At 37.2% G+C, this 19,855-nt stretch overlaps 2 protein-coding genes across 2 annotated transcripts in view; one reads left to right on the top strand and one right to left on the bottom strand.

The window, feature by feature from the left end:
* UBE2D3 (ubiquitin conjugating enzyme E2 D3) overlaps nt 1–19,855 on the top strand; it is a 65,063-nt gene that overhangs the window by 15,477 nt on the left and 29,731 nt on the right. The window lies entirely within an intron of this gene.
* Nucleotides 1,619–10,552, bottom strand: LOC309395172 (CDGSH iron-sulfur domain-containing protein 2-like). Its single transcript, XM_081959090.1, has 3 exons — nt 10,284–10,552; nt 3,831–4,045; nt 1,619–2,326 (listed from the first exon to the last, which is right to left on the bottom strand). Exons 1-3 carry the CDS (start codon nt 10,384–10,386, stop codon nt 2,237–2,239), a joined length of 408 nt encoding a protein of 135 aa, XP_081815216.1. The 5' UTR covers nt 10,387–10,552; the 3' UTR covers nt 1,619–2,236.

Below are 19,855 nucleotides of genomic sequence, written 5' to 3'. Positions count from 1 at the left end.
CATTTATAGACCACAGTGGGCCATGAACCATGATTTAAAATCATATTATGATTTATAGCTATATATAAATTGGCAATTGAGTGCCTTTTTGAAATCGGAATATTCTTATATTTCTCCATGCAACACACAAAAGGTTGTCAGTCATATAACTAAAAACTCCGTTTATGCACACGCTTGCATTCAGATTTATAACCAGTTTTGATTATATGTAATTATTATATTATAAATATTTTAACTAAGACATAAGGAACCCAAGATGTATAAATATATAAATATTATTGTTCAAGTAATTGTTTTCAGTATATGAAATACGGTAGTTTTTCCAAAACTGGTATGACAAAATGCCTGGAAAGCCACAAATTAGTATTATTATGCCAGAGTCTTAATTTTGCAGTTCTGTGAAAGCAAGAGAGCCTATTTGCAGAAGAGATCTTTACATCTCAACAAGATTCTTCTCCCATTCCCTTATAAGTATGATGTTTAGTAATCATTGCCTTTGGGGGCAATCCATACATTTGCTCTGTTTAATTGGAGATCACGGCTGCAAAGGAAGTATCTTATTGAAAATGCACTGCCTCCACCTTTAAAATGTTATGCTTTATTTAGCTGTGTTTTATCGATGAAGATTGTCATTGCAAATATGCAGATAATACAGCAACAGCGGCCCTTATTCAGGGTGATAATAAGGCTGCTTACAGAGAGGAGGCAGAGGGGTCTGGTGGACTAGTATAATAAGAACAGGCTGGTCCTAAATGTAGGAAAAACAAGAGAGATCCATCATCAATTTCAGAAAAGGTAGACATATTAATGATTCAGCTGGTTAGTAAGTTTCTGAGTGTGCAGCTAACAAGTAGGTTAGCTTGGTCACTCAACAGTGAGAAAGTGATGAAGTGGGCACAGCAGGGCCTGCATTTTTGGTGTCGTGTGAGAAGAGCACATCTTCATCTATCCTTAACTACTTTCTGTAAAGGGATGAGTGAAAACATCCTGTCAGTGTATTACTGTTTGGTTTGGAAGTGCAGGTAGTCCTTGACTTAATAACAGTTCATTTAGTGACTGTTCAAAGTTACAACAGCACTGAAAGGTGACTTATCATCCTCATGTTCATGTGATCAAAATTCAGACACTTGGCAACTGGTTCATATTTATAATGGTTGCGGCATCCCAGGGTCATATGATCAGCTTTTGTGACAAGAAAAGTCAACGGGGAAGCCAGATTCCCTTAATAACCTGGTTACTAATTTAACGACAATGATTCATTTAACTGGGGCAAAACTCTCTTAATGAATGTCTTACTTAGCAACAGAAATGTTGGGCTCAATTGTGATCATAAGTCAAAGACTATCTGTATTACTGTTTTGATAGGAAGGCTATGCAGAGTGTAGTGAAGACAGTAGAAAAGATTATTGGAAGTTCATTTCCTTCTATCAGCGATATGGCATACATGCGTTGCTTGACCAGGGTCTGCAGTATTTTCAGGGATGCTACACATCCTCTCCAGTTTTCTTCGTTATCTTCTGGGAGGAAACCTCATGGTATCCAAAGGAGAACAACTAGATTCTGCAAAAGTTTTAAGTGAGTGTATGGGTCTGTATGTATGTGTAGATACACAAACACATTTTCTTTTGAGAGCAGGCATCATTTTTAATGTGTGCCAGTATGTACATAGAAAAAGTGATAATAAAAGTTATCTGAAATGCAATCTGTATCACTTCTGAAAAGGAGAAAGCACTCTGCTTCCGGTTTGTGGAACTCTTTAATCATTATCAAGGAAGGCTGTCTGAAGTTCTGTATAAAAGTGATTCTTATTCACACTCAATTTTCAAACTGGCTTGTATGCAAATTTCTAAACTCATTTAAGACCAAAACCATGATTATCTTTGGCAACCTTCAAAAATCAGTTTCCAATTTTGTGGCAATCTGGCAGTACAGCTAGCTTTATATCTGCAGTTTAGATACACTTGTAGTTACAATAGCAGTATCTCTCTCTAATTTTTGTTACAAACACTGCAGTTCTGGGAAAAATAATTATGCTATGATTACAAAGCATACCTGTAGCATATTTTTGTTATGTAAAACATACAACACATTACCTAACATCTAGCACAAAGTATAAATTTAACATAATCTAAAAATATACCAAAATTTATTTCTGTGATTATTACAAGATTGAAAGTCTGACATATATACATTTACAAGTGGACTTATCTTCAGTCACAGCATATTTAGGAATTTGCTAGACTTCTTTTTTCCTGAGTATTAAAGGGCCCACATTATCTCCCGTTGACTCGTTGTGTTTGTTGTGAGAGCCATCACAGACAGGGAACTGAAACAAAAACAAACAGCAAAAGTAGGTGACCTGGAATGTTAATGATTTTAGGACTATAATTGAGATTATAGGGACAGATTACCCTCAAATACATTAATAAACACAATACATACTCAGATGAGGTTGGTAGGCTAGTGTGGGTAATAAGTCACCAAGGATGAGAAGTATCCAAAATGTAAACCGAAATCTAAATAACACTCTTGGTGCTTTAAATTATGTACTATGTTTATTCATCACCAATACTAAGAGCTATTGAACAAGTTTAGCATCTGATATGCTTTAAAATAATGGCTTTAACGGGAATGAGAAGTGGTCAGAAATGAACAGCTATAAAAATTGTCTGTCCAAAATCTATTCCTATTTAGTTTAACCTCGACAATTGGCTGTCTTGGCATATGTTAAGGTATAAAGTGTGGTTTAGAAATCATAATAGGCTTGGTTTAAAATATCTACATTAATAAACCCCATTACTTCACTTTGAAAATTCAATTGGTACTGGCTATACTTTGCTTATATCTTCACTTTCCTCTTAATTACAACTGTCTGGTGGCAATAAAATTATATTAAATGTTACATACAATATGTAGTGAATCCTGCTTAGTGTAATCCATGTTAAAAGAATTGAGTCATAGTTGCCAGTTTGGACACATCAAATCAGTAACAAGAGCACAATATTATTTGGCTTTTTATCCAAAATCAACTATGGTTTATGATCAGATGGCATAATATGTTTTATAACACTTATCCTAAGCATGTAATTGCGTGCTATTCTTAGCTAGTTAAATAAAATGGACAAATCACACCTATAGGTGTTGTTCTCCTCCAGCAAATTCACCCTTTGCAGTTCAACAACATGTCAGAAGCTAAATGAAAGCAAAAGAGTTTAAATCATTTGTAATATAAATCATGGTGAATATATATGGCCTGGTTACCAGGACCATGCTGCTTCACAAAAGTACATACAAAGCTCTCAGACATCAGTTTACCAATGATCCTGGAGGACTATGGACAAAAATGTATTTCTAGCTACAGAATAGATTTTAAAATGCAGGTATTTAGGAATATACTATCAACACTAGTTTGGTTTTTAAAAAAGTGTTCTTTACTAGTGATAAACAGTCTGCAAGAGCATTCTACCCTGAAGTGCACAATCGTGACTTTTAAAAGAAGCGAAGCACTCTATATCATAAGAGACAAGAATCACTGTAAGTAAAGGTGGGAGCCTGATGAAGGACGTTTAAACAATTATAGTCAAATGAAAATGGAGGTATGATGATGGTAACATATATAAATATCTGAGTTAAAATACTTGAATTAATATGAATTATGTTTGTTGACTGTGGAAGAGATGCATGAAAGCCTTTTTGTAACTAACTGATACACTTTCTACAGTATGTAAAGAAGGATGTGTTGTGTTTTGAAAATAAAAAAAAATATTAAAAAAAAGAATGACTGTAAGTAAAAAGAATTCCACAAATAAAATAACTTCAATAAAACTCACTGTTTTAGAGCGCCAGCATCTGCAGTAGACTGCCTTAGTGTGACAGAGGTCCTCAATGTTGATTTCGTTTACTACTTTGGGATTCTCCTTCTGGATCTTGAGATTAATCAAGCTGTCCTTCTGCTGCTTCTTCTTGGGAAGGAAGGGGCGAATAGCAAGATATCCCAGCAGAGCAAGGATGCCCAGGAAAGGCAATAACCGCAGCCATTCTGAAACTGAGCACATGCCACAACCCCATTATAGAGCAATATTCTGCAGCAAACCTTATACAAACATAACACAAACATTTGTTCCCTTCTTGCTACTTATCCCAGTGCCAGGACTAGCATTCCAAAGGATTGGGAATGGTTAGGAGACGAAGAAGAAAAGGTGTGGAACACATTAACCTTGTCAGTTTTGAGCCAGAAAGCACACTTTCAGTCCCATAATTTTGTACTGTGCAAACTGATTCATTTAATGACAAAGGTGCTGGTCTCAATTGTGGTCACTAAACAAGGACTACCTGTACATCTAATACAGCGACTTGAATGGGGGCAGATATTCCCCTCTGCCAGGCAGTCACATATCCTCTGCAGAGAACAGGTACAAATTGCAGAATGATGCCACCAATTTAAATATAAAAAGCAGGATCATTTTGGGATGATATTATATATTTCAGTAAAATTATTAGGAACAAAAACGGGAAACGAGAGCAGGAAGGTATAAACGAAGAGCACAATGCAATGCCAAAGAAGTCTTTCTTTCTTCATCTTGCATCTAAATGAAATGGGAATCAATTTTTACACTTTCTGCTAAAGCCCAACATTAATTAACTAAGAAGTAGAAAAGGAAAATATAAAAACAGATAATCCAAGTTGGTTTGTCATACAAAGACACTCTATATGCCGAAAGAAGATGCAGCATATTCTTTCAAATTGTATTTTACTGCTGCTTTCCTTTGGTCCTCAGAACACATTGGATTGGGCTAAAAAGGGACCAAGTAGTTTGTGAGTCAGCATACTTGTTTCATTGCTTTAGTATGTAAACAAACTGGAGAGAAAGCAAAGGGACTCACAAAGACAGAACAGAGGGGGGGAAAGCACATCACATTTCACACGAATCATTCCACTTAAATTTTAAACGTATCAGTCAATTTCACAGAATAGAGATAAGTTTTTCCAATGCATCTATACAAAGCAAGTTTATAAATAAAATGGGCCATAGAGATCCACAATTATAAATTTTGGATTGCAGTATCTAATTATGTCTTTCTCATTCTTTTTCCATGTTTAATAAATCTAATTCTTTATATAAAAATATATTCCAAATATTTGGTATGATTTAAAAGTAGATGCTGCTAATGCGGAATTCTAAAATGTTTTAATAAAACATTCTGCCTCTTTTAAAGTTATCCAAATTCATTTTGCAGTAACTGAAATAGTTGACCTGATTATCAATAAAATCATCTGAAATATTAATACCCTTTCTCATAACTATTCCCTGCCTTCTCAAAGTGATTTGCATGCAATTTTTAGATTGGGGTTTATCATATATTGTACGTGGATCATGTGAGTAAAGGCTGAAATTATACTTTTGTCCTAACATTTTCTAAAATGTATCTTAACTGCCACCTTTACTATAGAAAATTCAACAGAACTATAGGTAAACAGGGAACCAAGGTATTGAGATAGTGTGAGAAAGTCAAATAATAACTTTCTAAATGTGCTCATTGTAGAAGTCTGATTTAATTTTTTTCCAAATGAATAATCAAAATATTTTTATTAAAAAAATTAATCCCACTTTTATTTTTATAAACAACTCAAGGTTGTAATAATATCTAACTCTCCTTCCTCATCCTGTTTTTCCCACAACCACCACCCTATTAGGTGATTTGACAGTGACAGATTCAAAGTCGCCCAGTCAGTTTTCATGCCTAAAGTGGGTTACAACTCACAGTCTCCTGGTTTCTAGCCTAGTAACTCAATAGACCAAATTGGCTTTCAACTGAGATCAATCAGTATTATCAAGTACTTGGTGAACTTTCATTAAAAAACAGATTGGGTAGGACAGATTACTAATTATGTCTGCAATATATGTGCCGGGGTCACTAGTTTTTTGTAAATGTTCAACAAGAATATGAAATCCTTGTGTTGTGTTTTTACTTCCTACACCACCTCAGATTAGGTTTTTGACTAGTTGCAGGTACAGAATATTGTGGGAAGTCAATCACTGTCTTACATTAAGCATATTGTGTTAGCCAGGCCATTGTGTTAATTCAGCAAATTATTCATTGATTTTATATATCATGTATATCAATCCAATTTTCATGATCTTAAGCATACTTAAAAATAACTGAGTTCAGACGTTAATAGATGAATATGTCACAGTTAGTTTGCATACACAATGCCATGAAACATGGTTTACAAATCTTAGGGACCAAGTTCACACAACAAACTATGCCATAATTTGATTTAATTCTGATTTAGCAGTGGTTGTGAATCCAACAACTGCTTATTTGTAAACATAATAAACACGGGGTAACTAAATATTCCACAAACCAATGACTAAGCAAACCACAATTTTTGATCCCGTATGTTTATTTACTGTATGTTTTATTTTATTTATAATTATTATGTCTTCATCAGAACAATAAAACCAAACTCAGGGTTAGAATACAAAGCTTGAAGGAAAATGTGGATGAATGTCCTTGAAAGCAGAAGCAGAAGACAATTTTATGAAACCACATCTAATATGAATGTACAAAATGGAGTGAGAGCAGAAGCACTGATCCATATGCTTCTAGAATGCAAAGGTTTTCCTCCACCACTGCTGGAGCTGAGTATATTAAGAGTTTTACAGGAAAAATCTATTATACCTGGTACCCCTTTTCCTGTGTCTTGAAACTTACATTGTTATCCAAAATTTGTTACACAAAATAACTGCACAATGCTTTTTGAGATGCTTCCATGGAAACATCATTTTACCTCATGACCAGGTTAACATAAGAAAACACATGCTGGACACAGCATGTTAGCTAGGGATGGGATTCTCTATCTACTGTAACTATGCCAATAACAGATAACTAGCCAGTGACGTGCGGTGAGCTTTACGGCTGGTGAGGCTGGTGATGTCATCAGCGTGAGCTGCGGTCCCCTTCATGTTGACTCAGGAAGGAGGGGAATGGGACCACGTCAGCCTCCCTCCTGCGCACGTCCCATTCCCCGCCTTCCTAAGTCTACATGAAGGGGACCACGGAGCGCTCCCATTCCCGACCACGTGTGCAGAAGGCTCCTCAGCGCCTTTTCCCTTTTTAAAAAAATTTTCATGATGAGAGCGGTGCGGCTCTGCCTCCCCTGACCGTACGTCCCTGTATCTAGCCCAATGCAAGAACACACATGAATGGAACAGGAAGAGGCAAATAAGGCAATAAAATTGTGGACCTGAAGTTGACCTTCCGTGTGAAATTGTACAGAAAAATCATCTCTGCAAATTCATAGATAGTATTTCCAAAGCTGCTCTGCATTCAGTCAAGAAAGGCAGGCTGAACAAGATTCCTTTTCTCTCAAAGCATTTTATCCTCATTTGAGCTGAAGTTTACTTCCCTCTCCAAACCTCTGAATTTTATTACACAGCTCAGCCTAGGAACAGTTCATAGCTGGAAGCAAGACTTTTTAAAAATGAAATAAAAAGTTGCTAGATATTCCGTGTTTATTGAGAAAACAAGCTCTGAGTAAACTTTTGAAATAAACGTAGTCTGCTGACAGAATTAATTCATTTTTGAGTTTGCACAATCAAGTCAACTGAATTCACACAATAAACAAAATGACCTTCTCAGAAATTAACCAAGGTTAAAAATAACCAACTTTATTATGCTTTGTATATACAGCTGTTAGATCTTTGATGGACCTACTTTGGCATATTGTGTACATCTAACCAATAGTTTTAAGAGACAGGAAAACAAGATTAAAATGCTATTTGGTAGACATATTTACACAGAAGTATCCGTGTCTCATGCAGAATCAGGAAAATTAATCATGCTGAGGGATGCTCAGGGATGAACGAGAAGTGATCCTCTATTAACACAAGAAAGAGAACAAGAGTTTGTTTTACTTTCCCAAAAATAAGTTCACATACCTTTCCTCTTCTATTACTGTCACAAGGCTTATATTGATCTCTGGTCTCCAACATGCATATTCCGTTACATACTATGATTGAGGAGGTTGCAGTGCACTGATGATGTTACCTAGTTTGTTAGTGAAACGTTTGCAAGAAAACCACCAAGCTCAGAGAGCACCAAGGACTCCACAGTTCAATCCTGAGCTACAAATATTCTTTTATTGGTATCATATCCACTCTCTTCAGTGATGAATGATTTAGAAATATGAGAAATGAAATTATCACTCAGGACAGAAACATATTCACAGAAACAGAGGGTCAGGGCATAATTAGCCATTCATATAATCCACCATTGTAGGAATAAAAGAGGAGTTAAAATAGAAAAAGTAACTTATCCCCACTGAAGAATGTTGCCTATACTTCATGGCATGGGACTGGGTTGCCTGAAGGATCGCCCATCCGCAATTGCATCTGCCTGCCCCCATTCGAGATGGCAGAAAGGGCAGGCATTGTCTGCTTGAATTGGCTAGTCCAAGGAGGTGGGTCTTCTCTGCCCCGATTCCCTGCCCGTGGAACATTTTCCTCCTTCCAGAATGAGTTTGGTTCTCACTGCTAAGGTTTCATTAGTCTGTCAAAACCTGAATTGGAGCTCTCTTAAGATGGTTCTGGCATTGTGTTCAAACTACCCTCTTCTCTACTGTGTGTTTGTCCTAATTTTTATACATTTATTTTTATTTAATGTTTGTACTGTATGCCATCCAAAGTCACATCATAGAAGATGGGTGGCCATATAAATCTGCTAAACACACACTTCCTTGCAAAAGCTTTTGTTATCAATCATCATTGCTTATGTACCTTTTTTTACTGCACTGCATATAGGGTCCCCTGAGTGGCTTGAATGAATCATCAAAACAATTTAGATACACACATAAAACTGTAAAATCAAAATCAATATAGACATAAGATACATGTTTCAATAATCTTGGTTTCTACAAATACAATTTCACTATTTACCTTATACTGTTTAGAAATACACACTGAAATGATAGAGGAAAAAATCGAAAGAAATTTATTTTAAAATCCTATTGTCATTGAAGAAAAACATGAATGGGTAAAATTTCTATATGATGTTTCTTTTACATATTATATAAAGTTTTCTAAAACGGAAACTCCTGGTGATTTTACAGAGGGTTTTGGTAACAGTATGGAACTGGCTCACATTTGCCTTTCAGAATACTTTTCCATTTTCTACAGCCATAGAATAACCTAGCATTTTAATTAGCTTACATTTAAATCAATAATTATTGGGTTTTGAAGTCACCGGACTCCCAAAAGATACCAAGTCCTTACAATATTTAAAAGATATCAATTAGGATACATACTGACCAGATCAAACTGCATCAATAACTAAAAGAAAATTGATCCAGATGCTGGGTAACTAAATTATCCCATCTTCTGGGAAACTAAATTATCCCATCTTCTGGGAAACTAAATTATCTACAGCAGCATTTAAATATGCATAAAAGTCCACTGTAAAACAGATGCTTTGGAATGTGAAACTAAAGAAAATAACTTTAGAAACAAAACTGTTTTAGGATGTGACTTTTGCAAGCTATTGATACAATGATGAAACAAGCACCACAACATTATCATTCAAACAATATTTTGTGTCTGCATTGAGATAGTGGACATGCAAGTAGATTTAAGTTACGTGTTTCTATCAAAACAAAGCTCGTTTTGACATCCCCACTCCCAACCATAGAAGACTAAAAACCAATCTGGCATCACTCTGGTATTGATTTATCCACCATCTTAAACCATGGTTTCATGGATTGTTCCAAGCCAATCATGAGGGGTTTGGGTTTTGTTTTTTTGCTTTTTACAAAAAGGAACCAGCCATCAACGAAGCACGTGCGAACCCAAGTGACCTTCTCTCTGCTGCAATACCAATTAGTTTTGCATTTTTCCCAGGCCAGCAAAGTGAGTAGCTGCAGAAAAGGGGGAATCCAGACGCTGCGCGCCCGTCTCGGAGAGAGCCTCACGTGTGTGGGGGAAACTTGGAACTGTAGTCCAGAGCAGCTGCAGGGCGCAGGCGGAGGGGGCTGCCCGACTCGGTCCCCATTGAATCCGACGGAGTGGATTTGTCTGACTTTCTGCAAGCGTCCATTCTCTTAAGCCAAGCGGAAAGCGAAGGCGGTGGGGTGCGCGAGAAACGGGGACCTTCCCTTCTAAGTCAGGCTTGTCCCAAGAGGGGGGGTGTTCTCATCTGTCTCTCTCTCTCTCTCTCTCTCTCACACACACACACACACACAGTGCCCCCCCCTTTCCCAACCAGCCCTGCGATGCCCCCCAATTAACCTGTGAGCCTCAGGAAGCCACCGACGCTCTCCGGCAGCGGCAGGCGCTTGAGGTAAGCAGGCAGCTGCACTTTGACGATGCGGGCCAAGCTATCCAGCACCATGGCGCCGGGCGAGGGTTCCGCGGGGCGGGGCGGGGCTGAAGGCTGCTGGGCTGCTACCTCCGGCTCGCGCGGGGGACTTTCATGCCAGCCCCGGACTTTGCCCTTCTTTTTCCGCACAGAAGCAGTGGCTCTCCCGGCCACGGAGCATGCGCGCCACCGAGGGGGCGGGAGGGGCCTTCCAAGGAAGGAGGGCGCCGCGGTTTTTCCCAGAGGGTTTTGAGACGTTTGACGAGCCGATAGCCAGAGATGTGAGGGGAAACCCGGCAGCTGCCTCGGGAGGCGTGAGGACTTCAGCAGCGTCGCCCTGGTTAGAAATTGCGAGGGGAAGTGGGCCAGACTAGGAAGCGGAAAGATCCCCCGAGGGGAAAAAAGAGCTTCTGATGCGTTGCTGGATTGAGAGAGTGGAGCTGTTGCCGTTTGGTTGGAATAAACACTTTGCAAATACAGAGATGCTAATCTAGGCTGCCGTTATGCGGGGACCGCTGGAAGTAGGAGGGTTACAATTTCGTATAGCTATTTTTTCCCATCTGGCGGTTGTCCAGAGTTTTATTTATGTGGGTATCATATAATGGATGACCCGAGAAGCTGAGCAAGACTCCGGGACATTTTTGTTTATATGATAGAAGGAGTTTTACTATCAAAAATGATAACTAAGTCAGGCTGAAGCCTTAAACTGCTTCCACTAATCTTCATCACAACGGCAAAAACAATTTCTTACAAAAATATTTAGGTTGGAATCTCGGAACTGTAATTGTGGAGGAGGAGCACTTTTCGTCTAGTTAGTAGGGCTTTCCCTGCCCCCTCCCCTCCACCCCAGCCCCGTGGATAAAATGTGGCAGTCGAGGTTGACCTTGGAGTACTCTTGTTTCTTCTAATTTGTGTATGTATGTAATGCACAGACTAATTTCGTTGTATTTAAGTACAATGACAATAAAGATTATACTTATACTTAAGATGGGGGTGCTTATATATGGCAGCTGTTCGGTTTTTTAATGTTCTGTTTTCAACCAAAAAAGTGGGAGGAGAGGAGCATTCAAGATCGGTTCGCTTGTTCTTTCTGGAGAGTCCCTAACATAAGTGCAGTCTACCTGACAAGACTTAATGCACATGCTTAGAGGCCCTTCCTCACCCCAGCTAAGGGGCTAGCGCTAACGGGTTAAAGATCAGCCTCTTCCCCTTTGGAAAGAGGACTAACTATTTTGTCTAATAAGAAATTTAACTCAAATCTGAATTATCAAAAGTGATACTAATTCTAAGAATCCCAAGAATGTAAAATATCATTAGTGGATACACATATGCATAAACATCCATAACAAGCCATACTGTTCTCAAAACAAGGACATGCATTTTGTGACATCAAGCAAATGACACTGTAGTGTAATTACAAACACTAATTGCAATTGCAATCATGTCATTTTCTTCCTTGGTCTCCTATGAACACCCATGATAACAATGTTTAATCACTCAGTATCTCAAAATGAACTTTGTATATAATTTTATAGATTCACAAAATTTGGGAAGAAAAATGGATTATGTTTTTACATAAAATGCTATATGAACCTTATTACTTTTGTGTAACATGAAGTATTAATCACGTGAAGTATTAGTACCACTTTATAAAGCCTTAGTAAGGCTATGCCTGCAATACTGCATCCAGTTTTGATCACTACAAAAAACTGATGTTGAGACTTTGGGAAAAAGTGCAAAGAACAATAACTAAGGTGATTAAAGGCCTTGAGACTAAAAAAACATACGAAGAACAGTTGCAGGATTTGGATTTGGCTAGTCTAAAGAAAAGGAGGGACATGATAGCAGTATTCCAGCATTTCAGAGGAAGGTGGGCAATTTATTTTTCAAAGCACCAGAGGGTAGGACAAGAAACAATGAATGGAAACTAATCAAGGAGAGAAGCAACCTGGAATTAAGGGCACATTTCCTAATGGTGAGGACAATTAACCAGTGGAACAGCCTTGCCTTCAGAAATCATGGGCACTTCCTCACTGGAGGTTTTTAAGAAGAGACTGAACAGCCACTTGTCTGAAATAGTATAGAGTCTTGGTTGAGCAGGGAGATGGACTAGAAGACCTCCAAGGTCTCTTCCAGCTCTATTCTGGTTGGTTGGTTGGTTGGTTGGTTGGTAGTAGTAAATATGGTTTATGGTTTAGTATGTTGCACAAACTCAGCAAACTCTGATATATTCAACTTACCATAAGGTAAAGGATGAGGCAAATCAAATTGCACCTAGTAATTCCTCCTTAATAAAGTATTTGGCTGAATTCACACATTTTTTTAAACCTTAAGAGCTCAGTAAGCTACAATTAAACAATTGCATTATGATGTATTATGCATAATATCCACCTATGCAGTCCTATTTTATTAATAATTCTGATAGATGTCTGAATTCTGAAATATTGTTTGCTTTTCATCAAAAGAAAAAATCTTGCCATTAAATTAAAACACTTTGAGGGAGAATTGTTAAAAACAGCTGTCTATATCTTATTTCAGCCCATGGCTTGTTCTAGAGTTTGTTGTAAAAGGTTAAGTCTGGACATTGTACTTTAGAACCTAGTAAAGTCTTCATCCCAGTCAATGGTCCTCCATATTTTTATTATTTTTCTTTCTCTTACTCCTTCTCTCTTCTTGACTCTACATCCCAATGAAAATGCTTGAAATAAATTTCTGGAGCTACCCAATCTTGGCAAGTTCCCCTTGCTCTCAGCTTCTCTCTCAACACAAGGATACACTGGACATCCTGAGCAGAAAGTTTTCCCTACCACACCACTTTTCTTATCACTAAGTTTGGCCTTATATAAAAAGAAGGGATTTGTTGAAGAGACAGAAGTTCTAAAATCAGGAAATACAATTAAGACTTAGCTAAGGAGCATTATTACATTGCTAATTAATTTTCTTAGAAAGGGTAGGTTTTCAAAGCATGCAAAATCAATGCATAAAAAAACCCCCAATTATATTGTAGAATGTAGTGTAGCCTGTGCGACATTCAAAATTCCTGTTCTTTCAATATGGCCACAGAATGTACCATCTTATTCATGCAACTCTGTAATCAAAGGTTATGTGAGGTCATGTGTATCATGTGGACTTGAACCAGTTGCATGGATGGTTTACACCAGATTTGAAAGCTAAATGTACAAAAACAGCCAGGCAAGCAAGTGTCCATTTCTTTCTATAGTAAAGCAAATACAGTATTGTATTACTACCAGCAGGTGGTGTGATTATAAATATCTTAATAACTCTCATATGCAGTGAAATAATATGTAATGTGTATATGTATAAAATTATAGTTATATAATATTTTACATGTGTTTTTAAATTTAATTATGTATTGCAACAATATAGCCCATTGAATTAGTAGGAATGCATTTTGAAAATAAGTGGAGAAAATGAATGCATAAAGTTGCTACCTCCATTATTTTCCCTAAAATCTGCATCCAATTTATACGTTTTGCACCTGTGCCCTGAACGTATTTATCTGATTTTATTTCACTTATATGGCCATAATATTGCTACCTGGCATATGAATATCTTAGTCAATTGCAATATTTTCCTGTATGGTTTCAGAAATCGAATTCCAGTTATTTAAATCACAAAGAAGTGTAATTTAGCAATTAAATATATTAGTAGAAATACAGGTCATACTGAATACTGAATTTCAATGATACAATTTGGCAAAAAAATGTTTTAAACTGTATTCTTGAAGTGATAGCATTTATGAAGTTGTCCCTCTGATGCTTAATCTATTGGTGAAAAACTATTAAAGGGCTGTAGCCTTTTATGATTTTAGGCAATATTAGAGGAGAATTAGCAAGGGGACTTTTTTTCTTTTAGTGATATATGAGGAGACCCCATAATTGCCGACCACTTCTGTGGTCCAAATACCATCTGACAACTGCTGTTCTGTCAGGTGAAATGAAATTAAATAGAAATATGTAGGAATGATATAGATAAGGATAGATTAGATAGATAGATAATAGATACATACAATGACGGAGACACACCAACATTTATTTGCTTTAGTGTGGCAATCTAATGAGTTAGGCTAGAACTAGAACACCCAGGTTCACAGGAAACTCGCAATGGGCATTTCAATCCATAACCTGATCAACCTCACAGGATGACCATTCCTTGGAAATGAGCGAGAAAGAATTTTTGCATCCCACTTTCTTGGAAGAAAGGTAGGTTGAAAGTTTAACAAATGATAGATAATATAGAGTCCGCTGAAAACCTCCACTTTTGGCCACCAATTACATTGCCACTTTCCAGTTTTTCTCAGAGTTTAATTATAAAAGGGAAACACCACCTACCAGATTAAATAAAATAGAAGTAATGGCCTGATACACAGTACACTGTAATTAGCTTGATGTTCATGCTGAGTCATAAATCATAATGGTTTACAAACCATTTTGCAAGCATCCTATTTTTTGTATTTAGATCTAAGATAACTACTTATCTGAGACGCAATATTAAGAATTTTTGAGCCTCATCATTACAGCTGAGAGAAACTATACACAACTCTCCCAGTGGATCCACTGTCACGTGAAATATTTTAATGCTAATTGAATGTTGACCTTATTTTAACTACTTGACACATATTTGTTATATCCAAAGATATTCTAAATTAATTTTTCTTTAACTGCAACTGTAGAACAGAAAATAATTCTAATTAAATGTGAAACATTTCAAAACACAGATTAAAAAACAATATTTTATTTTGGCAAGCTATCAGCTGTTGTTCATTTTGGAATTCTGTCTTAATATTGTCATCTTCTGTGCCAACTACAGTGTTCTTAGGTAGCAAGTGTATTCTATTCTTTATGCATTTTATTTTATGAACTCTATTCTTTATTTGTGGAACATGAGGCTAAACACGCACAGTGGATGAGTCAGACAATGGTGATAAAGAACAGCATTTTTATCCATAAAATCCATCCAAAGTCAGAGAGACCTTTCATTTATTTAAAAAAATAGCAAGAGGGGTAGTCAAAAAAGCCAAAAACAGATCTCTCTGCCAAAGCAGGCTTTCCTGCTCTGCTTAACCAACAGTTTAGAAAACAGAAGTGCTGAAAATATTGTTCAAAAATTATGTTTTTTTTAAAATCAAGAATATATTTAAAAATTTGTTTCCAAGCCATAATTTGTTATTTTGCTCTACTAAATATTTTATTACTTTTCTCGGATCCTTGCCTTGCAGATATATTTTGTTACATAAATCCTTCTTATTTTAGGTATGTCATAGTCAAGTAGCTATGCCCAAGGACCACATTCCTGCAAAATTACATCTCAGTCACTTCAGTCACAGGAAAAGAAGTGGCTGCTTCAGAGTCTCTCTGTCCCTCATGTAAATGATTCAGTGGGTGGCATTGCCCAGGTTTGGAGGATGAGTTACTATCCACATCATTCCCTTGAGTATCAGGCAGTGATTGCTGATGTGTATTAGTCAGGCCAAATATAATGGGAGGCATGTTCTTGGCCATTAGAATTGCCATTCTAGACATGTGTACACCTGCTATACTGCTAAATAATTATGAACATTCTTTTGAATATTACTCTTCACAATTCTGTTACAATGTAGAATTAAATAAACAAACAAGAAACATGACATCATTTGTAGGGAAAGGTTGATGCAGGGGCTGGAGGATGTGCTACATACTGTTCATTGTACACACCAAAAAGCTAATATAAAAAGCATGCATAGATAGATAGATGATGATAGATAGATAGATAGATAGATAGATAGATAGATAGATGATAGATAGATAGATAGATAGTATGCCCAATTTGAGCCACAAAGCTCCAAAATGCTATGTTAGAAAATATGACCAAGAGATGAATAATTAGAATCCATAAGGTAAAATTGCTGGTGTTTTGTGGGAAGGAGATTGGGCTTTGAAATAAAAAATAGCAAAATGTATGCTTTAAATTTCTATATTAGATATCCATTGTACCCCTAACCTTTTAAAGAAAACAAGAAACTCCTATTCATTCATTCATTCAGCTGCCCATCTCATAAAATGTGACTCATTATTTATGAAAATGTATGGTTTTGACATCAAACGCATTGGGGCTGCAAAATGAGTGCTGGACTAATTTACATGCCAATCTTTTCATTAGCTTAAACATGCAGGTCTGAGGTTTGCCTGAAATCTCTGAGTCAGGAATCCATTCTATATTGGGTTGGGGAACATCGTAGGAGCACTCTGATAAACTAGTTGCCATAGGTTACAAGTCCAGTCAAGAGTATATTTGTGAGGAAGCAAAGTGGTGAGGTTCCTTTCTCCCACCCATGTAATGTTCTCTTATCCCCCAGGTTTACCTTTATTTCTCACAAGTATAAATATAATTTCAAACACAATGAACTGCTGCCATCCAATGATTTTAACTTCTAAGAATGCTATGTGATCCATGAAGAACCTAGAGGTAGTCTTCTAAATAAGGATGAAATATAATTTTTTAAAATTAAAATAATTTCAAAATTATTCAAACCAGGTGACACAGCTAATTAGGTGGAAACTCAAGAAACTAAACTGTATACCTCTGTAGGATGTATCACCTTGAAGAGGATGGGTGAGGTCAGCTGAGAGATGAGTAATGGCTGCCTAACTTCTACATCTATATGTATTTCAGGAATTAGTGGTATTCACCTTGCCTGCCTCATGATAAACTTTTTTTCAGAAGACATTTATTGCAAATCATGCATAACTTGAATCTTGAATCTTCACAATTGAATTATTTATGTACCGTTGATTTGGCTGTAGAAAAACTTGGATGTACATAAATGTTTTATTTATTTCCAGTTAACCTGTTCTTTATAGCACTTAAAAGAAAAAAAACAATGGCTAAAATCCTGAAATCAGATTTTAAAATAATTAGAATTGGTATAAAAGTATTTTGAATATAATTTAATCTGATGTATCCTTGGATCCCCAAAATATAGGCATCGTGACTGTTATGGAGTGATGAGGTAGTACTGTATATTCTCCTTCCACGGGGTTCAATCCCAGGAATGGAAAATCGATATATAGGGATGGCCAAATTTCCTCATCTTAGTGATGGGCTATTGGGTATTGCATACTGAGTATTGTATTTAAAGAGCAGAAGACAGAACTATAACCTAGGTCCAGTGGTGCAATTCATTTTTTTTTACTACCAGTTCTGTGGGCGTGGCTTGGTAGGCGTGGCAGGGGAAGGATACTGCAAAATCCCCATTCCCTTCCCATTCCTGGGGGATGGATATTGCAAAATCTCCATTCCTACCCTACTCTGGGGCCAGCCAGAGGTGGTATTTGCCGGTTCTCCAAACTACTCAAAATTTCTACTACTGGTTCTCCAGAACCTGTCAGAGCCTGCTGAATTTCACCCCATTCTAGGTCCTAGAATGAATGGAGCATGCCTACTTTCATCTGTCTATTCACCCACAAGGCGCCATGGCAAGGAGAGTGCTGTTGCTAGAAATCTAGATTTAAACTAAGGCTTGCATTTTTGCCTATCTATTTTAGACAACAACCAAGCAAAATATGGGTCTGCCTCCATATTTGGAACTCACATATATAATCATAACAAAAATTACTTAAAATGTCATAATAAATATGAAACAGGAAGTAATATTTAGGGTTGCCAATTAAAACAAAACCCTGGAAAGATTTTAGGTCACGCAATGTAATCTGCCACTGTAGTCAAGAAATCCACAATAGCATTTAAGATAAATCAATATCTAGTTTGTTAAAATTTCCAGTAAGGGCCTAAACCCGATTTGTTTTCATTGGTTATCAAACCATTATATAGTTAAAATAGGTTTTTTAAAGTTTTATTTGAAACTTATTTTACTATTTTGTTTTTAGAAAGTCTATAACTGTGTCACCTGACCAAATAACCTCATTTACTGATCAAATTAAAAGCAAGATAACATCCTACAGAAAATTCATTTGATCCAAGAGAAAGATGGTAAGGATTCTAATAACAGCTAGCTAGTGTTGTAATAAGGAAACTTTCTCCGTGATAAGTTACAATAGCTTTTTATATTGCTGATCATGAATCTTCCTGAACTGCCTACATGTTTGGGAGTTGGAGGAACCATTTGGTAGTGGCCCTAGTTTCAGAGTGTTTATGTGTATATATGTTGTAGATTTAATCCTGAGACTACTAGATACACTACAGCTCATCAATCTTTCTATTTAAATTTGTGTAAATCCACTTGTGAGAGGTCACCCCTCAGTCTGAGGTGAGCTATCATCATTTTGCTGCTATCAGGCCAAATCAGAAGTGCTGTTGGCACAATCTAGTATCTGGAACAGTGGTGGGTTACTACTGGTTCGCACCAGTTCTCCCGAACCAGTAGCTCTTCCATCAAGCAGAGAGCGAACTGGTTCTCTGTTGCTTTGAAAGTGGGCCCGCCCCCCTGCCCCTGGGTTATACCTACCTTTATTTCAGCTTCTGAAGCCCAGCTGATCAGAGGTAGCAGATTGAATTGCTGCTTCTCAGCTGTTTTCCTTACTTTCCGAGCAAGTCTTTCAAATGCACACACATGTGACAAGTTTCTTTCAACTGGGCACGCACGCATAGCATGCATCTGGCACAAAGCGTGCACTCAGCAAACCAGTAGGAACACCGGTAGGAACCCACCACTGATCTTGGAGGCTGTATCATGATGGGTAGAAACAAACTAAACTCCAGCAAAGATATTTTACTAGAAATAACTTGTTCCTGGTATGGATTGTAGATGGGGTTGTTCTCCTGCTGAAGGAGCAAACGTGCAGTTTTCTGCAGATGAAAACTGAAGCAAGAAGGGCTTTCATCCAGCTGAGGCTAATATACCACTTCCAGTCCTACCTAGACCACGATACCCAGGCAACAGTAACTCATTACCATATTACTATATGATTAGATTACTGTAACAGAGTCTCTGGGGGCAGCCTTGGAAATGATTCAAAAACTACAGTTGCTACAGAATGTAGTAACTAAGATTACAGCAAGTAAGAGCTGATCCTCAAACACAGGGCCTGTTCTTTGGTTGATGCATTAGTTGCCAAGTGGCTTTTAAGTCCATTTCTAACTGCTGGGTTTGACTTAGAGTATTAAATGCCTTGGCCTCGGATACCTTGTCCAGAATCTTTCTAGCATGTGTGTCCATGAAGGGATGTTGAGAATTCCAGAGGCATGGGCCTAAAGACACTCTTTCCGTTTTGTGCCCATTCTTTGGAATATGTTCACAGAAGCTCTGCTGGCAATTTTTTCCTGCAGTTCTCTGTAGGGCAGAATTTTATTATTCGAACAGGTAAGCTGGCATTGTACTGGTATCATTTGGCTGATCGAGCAACCATCTGTATTCTACGTACATTGATTTAAATATAATTTTTGTATTGTAAATTTTCAGGGATATGTTGATCTGGACAGTATAAAATTGCAATAAAAAATTGAGAGCAATTTTGGTAAAGTGATTTAAGGAGTGGGGAGATCC

This window comes from Natrix helvetica, assembly GCF_964273705.1.
Source record: "Natrix helvetica genome assembly, chromosome: 7".
Taxonomy (NCBI): domain Eukaryota; kingdom Metazoa; phylum Chordata; class Lepidosauria; order Squamata; family Natricidae; genus Natrix; species Natrix helvetica.
Note: the sequence above shows the minus strand (reverse complement) of the source record. Positions and strands in the feature narration are given on the sequence as shown.

Coding starts and splice junctions, on each gene's coding strand:
- LOC309395172 (XM_081959090.1), bottom strand. CDS start 10,386: ATGGTGCTGGATAGCTTGGCCCGCATCGTCAAAGTGCAGCTGCCTGCT. Junction 4,046..10,283: donor TGGCTTCCTGAGGCTCACAG/GTTAATTGGGGG, acceptor GCATGTGCTCAG/TTTCAGAATGGCTGCGGTTA. Junction 2,327..3,830: donor GATGCTGGCGCTCTAAAACA/GTGAGTTTTATT, acceptor TTTTTGTTTCAG/TTCCCTGTCTGTGATGGCTC.